A 13817-nucleotide genomic window follows, 5' to 3' on the forward strand; every position below is an offset into this window, starting at 1 on the left:
TTGTTTTTAGCTTTGTCATAGATACTGGATTGTGTTTTAAAGAGTGTTTTAAAGGAAAGAAGCAAGTTAAGATAGTAGAAAAATTATATAGTGTGGTAGCTCACATTGTATTATTTACAACTTCTTACTCATTTATAAGAGATCAGGTTTGGTTAAAGCACTAAGAAGTAGTAATTGAAAACCTTTGTGAAAATCTGTTTAGCTCTTGGCATGTGATGGACTTGGCACCCTTCCAGGGCTAATTCCTGTCTTGTGCCCATTGTTCTCAGGATAGGCATCATCCTTTGCCACTCTCAGTTAGATTAAGATGGTTTGGGAATGTGATGTTAATAGTTGACACTGATGGTGATGCCAAGCCCTTATAATAAAGCATTTGATCCAAGCTGACTTTCTTCCAAGTATTTGTGTGCTTCAAGAATATGCAGTCAGGTCCATAAGTATTTGGACAGTGACACAATTTTCATAATTTTGGCTCTCTACGTCACCACAGTGGATTTGAAATGAAGAAATAATTACACGATTGAAGTGTAGGCTTTCAGTATTAATTCAAAGGGTGTAACAGAAATATAGTATGAATCATTTAGGAATGACAGCCATTTTGATACAATAGAATAGAATGGTCATATTCAGTGCTTGGTTGAAAATCCTTTGCAGTCAATGATTTCTTGAAGTCTGGAACCCATGGCCTTCTCCAAGTGCTGAGTTTCCATCCTAGTGATGCTTTGCCAGGACTTTACTGCAGCTGTCTTCAGTTGCTGTTTGTACGTTGGACTTTCTGCCTTCAGTTTTGTCTTCACCAAGTGAAATGGGAGTCCAGTTGGGTTGAGGTCAGTTGATTGACTTGGCCTTTGAAGAATATTCCACAACTTTTTGTTTAAAAGCACTTGGCTTGCTTTCGCAGTATGTTGTGGCTCATTGTCCATTTGAACTGTGAAACATTGTCCTATCAGTTTTGCACCATTTGGCTGAAACTGAGCAGATAATATATCCCTGTACACTTCAGAAATCATCTCACAGCTTTTGTCAGCAGTCACCTCATCAATAAACACCATTCACTCACTTCCATTGGCAGTCACCCATGCCATAATAGTGCTTCCACCCTGCTTCACAGATGATATGGTATGTTACAGATCATGAGCTGTCATTCCATTCTCCATACTTTTCTCTGTCCATCATTCTGGTACATATTGATCTTAATCTTGTTCAAAGAAAACTTCCAAAACTGGATTGTTTTTTTAAAAATATTTTCTGGCAAAGTTTAATCTGTCTTTACCATGCTTGAGGATTACCAATGGTTTACACCCTGTGGTAAACCATCTGTATTTAGTTTTGTGAAGTATTCTGTCCATTGTAGACTTTTTGGCAAATGTCGTGAATTAGTTTTTCTTCACCAAGGAAAGAATTCTGCAATCATCTAACACAGTTGTCTTCCATGGTTGTCCAGGCATTCTGGTGTTACTGAACTCACCAGTGGATTCCTTTGGTGTTGCTGAGATCACTTTTCATTCCTTTGCTTTAACCTCCTTAATGTTACATTTTTTTTCTCAAAAAAATAGTCACTTTTGGATTCCCAGAATCACATTCAGCTTTACTGACCATTTCAATTTCACTGTATGAAGACAGATTCACTTCATCATCACTGCTGATGAGAGGCGTTTCTTATAAGACGACATTATGAGGCTAGGAGAAATCGCATCTACACCGTTGCCCGTGTAACGCTCAGGCCTGACACTTACACAAGACATGCCTATTCCATTACCCGAGTAACGCTCGGCACTAACACTGTTGCCACTTTTACAGCCTGAGTAAACCTCGGGTCTTGCACGAGATGCATGTATACTGTTGACCGAGTGACACTTGGGACTAACACTTTTAGCACTGTTTTTATAGCCCAAATGATGCTCGGGTCTAATGTAAAGAAGATTAAGAATGTACCAGATGGTTTATTTGACCACCCCTGGTGCTTCTGCTGTCTCTTGGATGGGTTTGTTTTGTTTTCTCTGCCTTAAAATGGCCTGTTTTTACTTGCATGGACAGCCCTTAGAACTTCATGTTGGGTGTTCACTGTGACAGCTTCCAATTGCAAATTCCACACTTGGAATCAACTCCAGACCTTTTACCTGCTTAATAATTAATTAAATAATGAGGGACCTGCTCACACAAGGCTATGGAACAGCTCGTCAGCCAATTGTCCAAATTCTTTTGAGCCCCTGCTAATAGGGAAGGGGGGCCATGCATAAAAATGGCTGTCATTCCAAAATGGCTCATACGATATTTCTGTTAAACCCCTTGAATTAATGCTGAAAGCCTACACTTCCACACTTTGCTGTGTAGAGCCAAAATTATGAATATTGTGTAATTGTACAAATACTAATGGACCTACCTGTATACACTCCCAGCCCTTTACTACACATTTGTAATAAAATGAAAAACAACCACAAAAATTTCATAAGTGTTTAAGGTTCATGTATGCTTTACTGTACTCATGTTATGGGCCAATGTAACAAGTCATCAGAAGTAAAGAAAAAAAATGACATGCCTTTGCTATGAAAACACACATACATATATACTGTATATATATATATATATATATATATATTTTTTTTTTTACTATTTTTAAATCATATTTACATATAGAACTTAAATAACAGTACATGATTTATACTCCAAAGAAATTCAAAAAAAGATTTTTAATCATCTAAATATGGATACAGTGGAACCTCGGTTCACGACCATAATTCGTTCCAAACCTCTGGTCGTAAACCGATTTGGTCGTGAACCGAAGCAATTTCCCCCATAGCATTGTATGTAAATACAATTAATCCGTTCCAGACCATACGAACTGTATGTAAATATATTTTTTTAAAGATTTTTAAGCACAAATATAGTTAATTACACCATAGAATGCATAGTGTAATAGTAAACTAATGTAAAAACATTGAATAACACTGACACAAACACCCAGGCTCCCTGCTCAGCTGCACCCGCAGGCTCGCTCGCTCACTTGCTGTCAGCTGCACATGCTCTCTCTTGCTCTCATCGGCATGTGAGCTCTCTCTCTCTCTCTCTCTCTCTCTCTCTCTCTCTCTCTCTCTCTCTAACATTGTAGCAGTTCGCACTATAGCCTGATCGCTGCATAAACACTTTTTTTTAATGAGTTTTAAGCACAGGGGGATAAAAAAGGAACATTTGAACAAATCCAAACTTTATTTAAAAACAAATCACAAGCAACCAAGAAAGTAACATTGCAGCAGTTCGCACTATAGCCTTGCAACCCGATTGCTGTAAAAACTTTTTTTAACGAGTTTTAAGCACAGGGGAAAAAAAGGAACATTTGAAAAATCGGTAATTTAATATGCACGCTGTTCTTTAACTGCCTTCCTACCTTAATGCATCCAGCTCTCTGTCTCGCGCTGCCTGTGTGTCTGCGTCTCTCTCGTGCTGCCTCTGTGTGTGTGTGTGTGTGTGTCGCGCTCTCTCTCTCTTTCTTGCTCGCTCGCTGCACAGGAAATGCACAGGGAGAGACTGAACATGTACAAACCGAAAGGGAAAGTGGCTTGTTCGTATACCGAGTGTCTGGTCATGAACTGTGACAAAAGTTTGGCGAACTTTTTGGTCGTAAACCGAGTTGTACGTGTACCGAGACGTTCGTGAGCCTGTAAACTCATTTTTCTCTTAAAACATTTAGAGCACATCACTGTAAAATGTACGACTCTGCTAGCTTTGAAGCACCAGTGAGGAACTAAACACGATAATCCTCACCTAACCGATTATGATGCAATCTTGTTGTCTTGTAATACACTTTGGTAGAAGTAGTCGTCAGCCTTGATTTTTCATCTGATAGTCAGATTAGTGAACTTCAACCCCTTTTATTTCCACATAACTGCAAACCTGTTTTATCTATTTTAGCATAGCAGAATCTCAGGTTTTATTGAGATACCTGTTTCATTTGTGGATTTAGCTATAAAAAGTGCAACTGGTTAGGGACATTCTAACCTAACTACAAATCATCTCTTTCTGTTTTAAACTCAATTAGTTTCGTATGGTTTTTCAGTAATAAAATTTACAAAAAATAATTATTCTTCTGATCCTGCAATTGCTTTGTACCTGTTACTGGTGTAATCTAAGGTAGAAAGTGTTACTTGAACTTTATGCAAATATCTGACATCACTGATAAAGTATAGTAGATCTGCAAGGTTGCCAAAAGAAAGAGACAGCCTTTTCATGACTTCTTTGCTAAAAATTTGTCACATTATGTTATTCTTAACTTGTAGGCTATGAAAGCAAGCCGCCGATCTACAGATGCCAGCCAGAGAGCGCTTGCTTACAACAGGATTGTAGAAGCCCTAAGTGAATTTAGGTGAGTTTTTTGTTGTTAAATGTCTACTGTCAGATTATTTTGTTGTGCACTTTTCTAAAAAATCTTTTTTAAAAAGTTTTTAAAAATGTTTTTTTCAAGGCTGTGGAAAGCACACCATACACATTAAATAAAATCACTGGCACTAGCACATTCTTGAAGTCCTCTCTATATAATGCTTAAGGGTAATGTTTAGTAGTATAATGTTTCTACCTTTCTGCGTTCTCAAAAAGGTAACACCAGATCACTCAGCCAGTTACAGAATATAACAAGTACAAAGTGTACTTAAGATGAAGGTTAGTAGTCAATAAGTAAGTAAGTTAAACTAGCAAGCACTTGGACACTCACAAAATGACAGCCTTATCCTGACCACTAGAAAGGCATAGAGGCATACACCTTTCTCATTTTCGTAGTTTTCTCCATATACAGCTTAGTTGACTTGCACTAAACTGGAGTCATAATCAGAAATATTAAATGGTCATGAGATGATAACTCCTGGTGTGTACGCCAAGACCAAATAAAACAGCACTCTGTAGGTGAACTGCAGAGAGGATTAGCCTGCAAACCACACTGTGGGTGCATCCAACATTTTCATAATAAATGTGTATATGGTGGCATGGGCAGATGTGTGTGAATAAATATTGACATATTTAATGAGTCTCCTGTAAGAAGTTATATCTGGTAATTTCATGTGTAAGTTTTTTTTTTTTTTAAGTCTTGCTTCTACGAATTTCATTTAGACTATTCAACTCACAGTGTTAGTTCATGCCTTGCAAACAGTGATGTTAGGGTAGGTGGCAGCATCTCTCTGTGATACTGAATAGAAGAGAGTCTTCTAGGGAATGAAATGGCCAAATTATCCCAGTCCCAAAAAGCATGTTAAGTTAATTGATGATTACAAATTAGCCTGGTGTGTGTGTGTGTGTCTTGTAATGGCCTTCATAGTTGTTTTTCGCATTGCATCCAGCTCTGTCAGGTACTGCCTCATTGTGACCCTAAACTAGGCATGCGGGACAAAAAAATTAATGGAATTATGGAGTTTTTGTTAAGATGATTGTTAGATCTCTTGTATTCTTAATGAAAGAATGTTAAAGAAAGTTCAAATTTACTTCTATACTGTAGATTTAACATTTGATTTTTAATATTTGCAGAACTTATTCACTATTTTATCAGTGTTATTTAAATTGAAATATTTAGCCCATTCAGAAAAACAGGGTAAGTATCTGCTGTTGTACTTGGTCAGGATTATTTTTGTAGCTCTTTGCTACTGCCAGCATTCTGAGATTGCTTTTTTGAAGGCTGTGATAATGTATGGTGAAGGGTTAACCATAGGCCCATGGTTGTGTTTCTGCTTTGCTTGTCACATGGTTTTTAGTGAAGGGTTCCCTTTGCTGTAGTCATATGCTGTCTGGCGAGCTGCCAGGGGAACCTGATCAGTCTCAGAGGAAATACTATCAGTCCCAAACAGTGCCAGGGCTACCAGAATAGTAAATAATCTGTCAGTGCCACCAGGTGGTATCCATTTCCATGAGACAAACAAATAGCTTTGATATCTCACCTTCAGAGTTAAATATAAATGCTTTTCTGTACTTATCATTAATACCACGAGGTCATCATGGTTAGTTTAAAAAAAAAAAAAAAAAAAAAAGCCTGTATATTTTCTGGACTAAAGTTGTTGGTGCGGATTGTCTGGATATTGTTCATGTGATGTTTGCTACTGTGGTTTTTTTTTATTGATGGTACAAAATACTTTGTATAATGTGCTTTTTTATTTCACTGTGTTGAGAACAGTAATGCTTTTCAAATACTTTTTGCCAAAATATTTTATAGCAAAGTTTATATTCCATTATGTACTGATTTTTTTTTTAATTAATATTCCATGATTTAATTTATTCAACTATTATTATGTATTTACAATTTTCTAATTGACATGTCTGAGGGCCATTGGCAATTACAATCTGACATCTAGCTTTTAGTGGGTTGTAATGACAAAAAGTTTGAGTTGAATGGACATTGAATTCAACTTACTGTAGTGATCCGTTCACTGAAAATAGCCAAAGTGGTGTGAGGCCTCCAAAATGTTCAGGCAAGCAGGGTGGAATCTTCACCTGTCTTCCAGAGCGGTGCACACAAAGGTAGCCTGAGATCCACAAAGACTTGCTGGCTTTGTCGTACAACAGAACCAAAATGTGCTTCTAAATCAATCTTCAAAAATATATTCTTTAATGTTCCACTATATCAAAAATACCCAACTAGTGTAATATGAAAGAATAGACTCCAACAAATCAAAAAGAGTTGGGGAATTGCCCCGTATAGTGTCCAATGGACTTGATGAAAAATAATTGAGAAATGGATCAAAAAAACAAAGCATTTGGGAAAATACAGCACTGAAATGGAGATACTTATACAAATTATGGCAGGAAATGACGTCAAAACTGTAGGACGGAAATGACATCATCATGGAGGAGCCAAAAGTGATGTCACCATGGAGGAGCAGAAAATGACGTCATCATGGAGGGACTGGAAAAGTGACGTCATCGCAATGAGTTGGGAAGTGGTGTCATCACAATGAGCCGGAAGTGATGTCATCAGTGTGGAGCTGGAAGTGACATCATCTATTGGAGTTGGAAGCGGTAATGATATAGGACGGCAATCTTCAGAACCCAGGGGCGGCACGGTGGCACAGTGGGTAGCGCTGCTGCCTCGCAGTTGGGAGACCTGGGGACCTGGGTTCACTTCCCGGGTCCTCCCTGCATGGAGTTTGCATGTTCTCCCCGTGTCTGCGTGGGTTTCCTCCGGGCGCTCCGGTTTCCTCCCACGGTCCAAAGACGTGCAGGTTAGGTGGATTGGCGATTCTAAATTGGCCCTAGTGTGTGCTTGGTTTGTGGGTGTGTTTCTATGTGTGTGTCCTGCGGTGGGTTGGCACCCTGCCCGGGATTGGTTCCTGCCTTGTGCCCTGTGTTGGCTGGGATTGGCTCCAGCAGACCCCCGTGACCCTGTGTTCGGATTCAGCGGGTTGGAAAATGGATGGATGGATGGATCTTCAGAACCCAGTAATGGTGGAGGTAAGTAAATGTGATCGTTATTTCTATTCTTTGGATCTGGTGAAAGAGAGAGAGAGGCATTAGTACCTAAAATTGACCCTTAGCACTCGTGTGTGACATGACCCCATTCCCTCAGCCCCGACCCATTGGGTTGGGCGATCTGAACCGTGAGGTTGTAGATACGGGAGTGGGCATTGGCCTGTAGAGAACCTCTGCGATAAATGACTTGCAATCTATAAGGTTGAAGGTCTACAAACCACCTAGTGACATGAGAATTAGATTCTTGATGCAGGGTCATCCACTGTAAGGCAGCATGATCAAGGTAAATTCTCGTCCCAAAAGGTAGTACCTCAATTGAGTCACAGCCCATTTAATCGCCAAGGCTTCACGTTCCACCGTTGCATACCTGGTCTCTCGATCTAGCAGTTTCCAGCTCAGATATATAACAGGGTGTTCAGCACCATCGATGCATTAGCTCAACATGGCTTCAAATCCTGTGTCGGATTCATCAGTCTGGAGGATAAAAGGAAAGATTAGGAGTTTTGAATATAGGTGCTGACGTCAGGGCCATCTTTAAGTCACAAAATGCAGTTTCAGTTTTGTCATCCCAAACCCTTTTCAGGGGTGCTCTTTTCTTTGTCAGATCAGTTAAGGGCAAAGCTATTTCTGAAAATCGATGTACAAATCGGCAGTAGTAGCTTGCTAAACCCAGAAAAGCTTGTACTTGCCTCTTAGTCATCGGACGGGGCCAATTGAGAATGGCTTCAACTTTGGAACATTGTGGTTTTACTGTTCCTCCGCCCACCAGATAGCCCAAATATTTAGCCTCTTTTAACCCAAAAAAGCATTTTTTTGGATTAATTCAAAGTCCAGCTTGTGAAGTGTTGAGAGAACAGTTTTAACCTGCAGTATATGATCCTCCCAGGTGTCGGAATAGATGACAATGTCGTCCAAATAAGCAGCACTATAGGCATTGTGGGGCCTTAACAGTGTATCTACCAGACATTGGAAGGTCGCCGGTGCCCCGTGCAAGCCGAATGGAAGGACCACATACTACCAGTGACCACTAGGAGTACTAGACGTGGTTTTCTCATTGGCAAAGGCCGTTAAGGGAATTTGTCAGTACTCCTTAGTTATGTCAATAGTAGTTAGATATTGAACATTACCTAGTCTTTTGAGGAGATCATCTACTCGAGACATCGGATAAGCATCAAATTTGGAGACCTGATTGAGACAGCGGAAGTCATTACAGAACCTCCACGTCCCATCTGGTTTTGGAACCAGGACGATGGGGCTGGACCAGGGACAGTGGCTTCAATCACACCCAGTTCCAACATACATCTGATTTCCATCTCCACTTCCGTTTCTTTGCCTCAGGGAGCTGATATGGGCATTCTCTGATGATTACTCCCAGGCCAGTAATGTTGTTGTGTTCAATCAGGGCAGTATGACCGGATTGCAGGCTTACTACTTCTGGTGTTGACAGGATGGCAGTTTCCAGCTCCTGTCTTTGTTTCCAGGTCAAATCAGGTTGGAAATTAAGGTTATGTTAGATGAAAAAGGGAGCAGGGCTGTCTGGAGAAAAGATCGAGTTCCCTGTCCTTCCACGGTTTTAGTAGATTTACATGATAAACACACTCACTTGGTCGGCGACTTGGTTGTTTCTCCAAATAATCAATGAGTCCTTTTCGTTCCTTAATTTCGTAAGGGCCTTGCCAATGCACCAATAATTTGGAATGTGAAGTAGGTATGAGTACCATAACACAATCTCCCGGGAGAAACTGGCGGAGGGTGGTGTTTCTATTATAATATCGCACCTGGGCTGCATGAGCTTTTTCCAGATGATCTTTTAACACTGGCTGAATTTTTGCCAATCTATCACGTAACTGAGTGATATATTCCAAAATATTAGAGGAGGGAAGGACCTCTTCTTCCTAGCTTTCTTTTAGCATATCCAATAGACCTCGGGGATGTTGTCTGTATAATATTATTAAGGGAGAAAACCCTGTAGAGGTCTGTGGTACTTCCCGATAGGCAATAACATGAGGGGAAGTAACTGATCCCAGTTTCTTCCATCCTCACTAACTACCTTGCATAACATCTGTTTAAGTGTTTGATTGAATTGTTCTACCAACCTGTCTGTTTGAGGGTGATGGGCAGATGTGTTTAGATGTTTAATTTGCAGTAACTTGGCTACCTCCCTGAACATCTCCGAAGTGAAGGGAGTCCCTTGGTCTGTTAACACCTCTTTGGGGATCCCGACATGCGCAGATATCCCTACAAGTTCCTGTGCGATAATTATGGAAGTAGCCGAGCGCAAAGGAACAACCTCTGGAAATCGAGTGGCATAGTCTCCTATGACCAATATACAGTGCATCCGGAAAGTATTCACAGCGCATCACTTTTTCCACATTTTGTTATGTTACAGCCTTATTCCAAAATGGATTAAAATCATTTTTTTCCTTAGAATTCTACATACAACACCCCATAATGACAATGTGAAAAAAGTTAACTTGAGGTTTTTGCAAATTTATTAAAAATTTAAAAACTGAGAAATCACATGTACATAAGTATTCACAGCCTTTGCTCAATACTTTGTCGATGCACTGTTGGCAGCAATTACAGCCTCAAGTCTTTTTGAATATGATGCCACAAGCTTGGCACACCTATCCTTGGCCAGTTTTGCCCATTCCTCTTTGCAGCACCTCTCAAGCTCCATCAGGTTGGAATGGAAGCGTTGTTGCACAGCCATTTTAAGATCTCTCCAGAGATGTTCAATTGGATTCAAGTCTGGGCTCTGGCTGGGCCACTCAAGGACATTCACAGAGTTGTCCTGAAGCCACTCCTTTGATATCTTGGCTGTGTGCTTAGGGTCGTTGTCCTGCTGAAAGATGCACCATCACCCTAGTCTGAGGTCAAGAGCACTCTGGAGCAGGTTTTCATCCAGAATATGTCTGTACATTGCTGCAGTCATCTTTCCCTTTATCCTGACTAGTCTCCCAGTCCCTGCCACTGAAAAACATCCCCACAGCATCATGCTGCCACCACCATGCTTCACTGTAGGGATGGTATTGGCCTGGTGATGAGCGGTGCCTGGTTTCCTCCAAACGTGATGCCTGGCATTCACACCAAACAGTTCAATCTTTGACTCATCAGACCAGAGAATTTTCTTTCTCATGGTCTGAGAGTCCTTCAGGTGCCTTTTGGCAATCTGCCATGTGCCTTTTACTAAGGAGTGGCTTCCGTCTGGCCACTCTACCATACAGGCCTGATTGGTGGATTGCTGCAGAGATGGTTGTCCTTCTGGAAAGTTCTCCTCTCTCCACAGAGGACCTCTGGAGCTCTGACAGAGTGACCATTGGGTTCTTGGTCACCTCCCTGACTAAGGCCCTTCTCCTCTGATTGCTCAGTTTAGATGGCCGGCCAGCTCTAGGAAGAGTCCTGGTGGTTTCGAACTTCTTCCACTTGCGGATGATGGAGGCCACTGTGCTCATTGGGACCTTCAAAGCAGCAGAAATTTTTCTGTAACCTTCCCCAGATTTGTGCCTCGAGACACAAGTGGTGTACAGACAATTCCTTTGACTTCATGCTTGGTTTGTGCTCTGACATGAACTGTCAACTGTGGGACCATATATAGATAGGTGTGTGCCTTTCCAAATCATGTCCAATCAACTGAATTTACCACAGGTGGACTCCAATTAAGCTGCAGAAACATCTCAAGGATGATCAGGGGAAACATGATGCACCTGAGCTCAATTTTGAGCTTCATGGCAAAGGCTGTGAATACTTACGTACATGTGCTGTCTCAATTTTTTTATTTTTAATAAATTTGCAAAAATCTCAAGTAAACTTTTTTCATGTTGTCATTATGGGGTGTTGTGTGTAGAATTCTGAGGAAAAAATTAATTTAATACATTTTGGAATAAGGCTGTAATTAGGGTTCTGACGGACCTACAAGGTCATTGCCGACCTGTTCAAAGGGAATATCAATCAGGGGTAAAGGAATAAGAGGAGTGTTGTCCTTCCTGGGAATCTAACGAAGCTGGCATTCTGGGCATGAAGCACAGAATCATCTGACCTCCTCATTTATCCCAGGCCAATAGAATCAAAACTTAATTCTTTCTTATGTTTTTTCGGTTCTCAAATGGGCACCTAGGAGATGGGCATGAGCTAGTTTGCATACTTGCCTCCGATAAGTACACGGAACTAACAGCAGTGATCTCGCCTCCCCCTCATGTTCTGCCACCTGATACAAGAGATTGTTTTCAACGACAAATTAGGGCATTCGTGGTGTAGGACCGTGGGACACCGGTCCATTAACTGAAACTACTGCATTTCTAGCAAATTTCAAGTGTTAATTCTTGAATAGGATCCCTTCCAACCTCAATGGGCGGAGCTTCAGACTCGGCTTCTCAGTTGTTGGGGTGACTTCCAGATTGCCTGAGGGACCTTCTGCTCCATCACACTGAGTTGATGCATGGGTCCTAGTGGCTGTCATACATGGTGTGGAGGCAGCAGGATTAGCACTATCCCCATCCATTAACAAGCCTATCTTTTTTACAAAGCGTAGTAATGGTAATACCGGTTTTATTATCAGACCAGTCACGTTTTGGTCTGTTACTGGGTAGGGTGGATCGGGCAAAACTGCTACTACGAAGTTCTTCATAGAATTACCAACAGAAATAATACATGAGGCGGATTTATAATAGTGAATTTTGCCATGTATGCATCTGAGACTGATCTTAGTATTAAGCCATTGTCGCAGTAAAACATAACGGCGAGCAACAACAGAAATGTTACTCCCCAAGTCAATCATAGCCATCACCTTATAGCCATTTATTATCACTACTCCTGTATAAGGAAGAGACAAAGGGTTTATCAAAGCACAGTACCTCTCTCCCTTGCGGTGTGAACAATGCATCGGCTCACCTGTAGTGGGGCATGTGGGGAAGATATGGCCAACCCCCCCACACTTGAAACAGCGGGGAAGGCTGAACTGTGAGTTGTTGGGTGGGCTCAGAGACAGCGACACGAACCTATCTGGGTTGATGAGAAGACCATTCTGACCTGTCTGATTTACAGACTGCACAGTGACGTTTTATCATTTGATTAAGGCATCCATGGTGGTATACACTTACTTGCGGACCTGCTGGGCGAAATAGTCAGGGAGGGCATTGACAAAGGTCTCACATGCAAACTGTTCAACAACTTGCTGGGCTTTGTTAATATCTGGCCTTAGCCAGCGCCCTATTTTGCCCCATACCTCGAAGGCTTAGGTTCGAATCGTCCTTTTGGGTTTGAACTTCCAATCCCTTGCCAGCTGTGTCACTGAAACGCCGTAGCGTTTGTACACCTCCATCTTCAGGATATCATAATCGGTGGCCTGCTCATCGGTGGTCAGATCATAGTAGGCCCTCCGCGCTTCCCCTTTCAGATAAGGTGCCAGAATGTAAGCCCATTCTGAACTCAGCCAGATGTTGCATTTTGCAATATGCTCAAAAATAAGAAAGTACGATTCTGCATCATCTCCGTTAGTCAACTGAAGGGGAACAGACCAAGCAGTCTCTGTCCTTACTGCTGCCGCAGCCCGAGCTTCCGATTCTGTCAACTGGGTCCTCGTCTCTCCTAGCTGGATCTGGACTGTTTGGAGCTCGGTTATTATGGTGGCCAAAACGGTACTCGGGTCCTGTTCTTCTGACATATCGAACAGTTAAAAATATCCTGCCCAATATGCCAATGTAATACGAAAGAATAGACTCCAGCAAATCTAAAAGAGTTGGGGAATTACCCTGTATAATGTTCAGTGGACTTGATGAAAAATAATTGAGAAATGGATCAAGAAGCCAAAACATTTGACAAAATACAGCATTGAAGTGGAGATATTTATACAAAATGGCGACTGGATGTGATATGGTAGGAAATGACGTCAAAATTGTGGGACGGAAGTTATGTCATCATGACAGAACTGGAAGTGATGTCATCGCAATGAGACGGAAAGTGGCGTCATCAGTGTGGGACCGGAAGTAACAACATCTATTGGAGTCAGCAGCGGAAATGATGTAGGACGACGATCTTGAGAACCCGGAAATGGTGGCGGTAAGTAAATGGGATTGTTATTTCTCTTCTTTGGGTCTGGTGGAAGAGAGAGAGAGGTGTTAGTACCTAAAATCAACCCTTCATATCGCGATAGATCACTCACCTTAGGGCTTGCTGACTGCCTTCTAAGCGCACGTGTGCGACACTAGAAAAAGGGATGGCTGCAAACTCTTTGCTAGGAGACAAACATGGTTGAAATAGTCTCTCTATACTGTACATGCAAGTAAAAGAATAATTTTAAAAAATACTCTGCAACAAAACAACTCAAAAAGCAGAAAGGCACAAAATCAATTACCAAAAAAAAAACAATCCAGTAACAA

At 41.3% G+C, this 13817-nt stretch overlaps 1 protein-coding gene across 3 annotated transcripts in view; it reads left to right on the forward strand.

The window, feature by feature from the left end:
* Positions 1 to 13817, forward strand: part of fnip1 (folliculin interacting protein 1) — a 168465-nt gene that overhangs the window by 116234 nt on the left and 38414 nt on the right. For all 3 annotated transcript variants that reach the window (XM_028812810.2, XM_028812811.2, XM_051933461.1), the window contains one exon: positions 4275 to 4360. In XM_028812810.2, the coding sequence (XP_028668643.1) occupies positions 4275 to 4360 (86 nt within the window). The remainder of the gene's footprint in view (positions 1 to 4274; positions 4361 to 13817) is intronic.

The sequence above is a fragment of the Erpetoichthys calabaricus genome, chromosome 11, assembly GCF_900747795.2.
Source record: "Erpetoichthys calabaricus chromosome 11, fErpCal1.3, whole genome shotgun sequence".
NCBI classification, from domain to species: domain Eukaryota; kingdom Metazoa; phylum Chordata; class Cladistia; order Polypteriformes; family Polypteridae; genus Erpetoichthys; species Erpetoichthys calabaricus.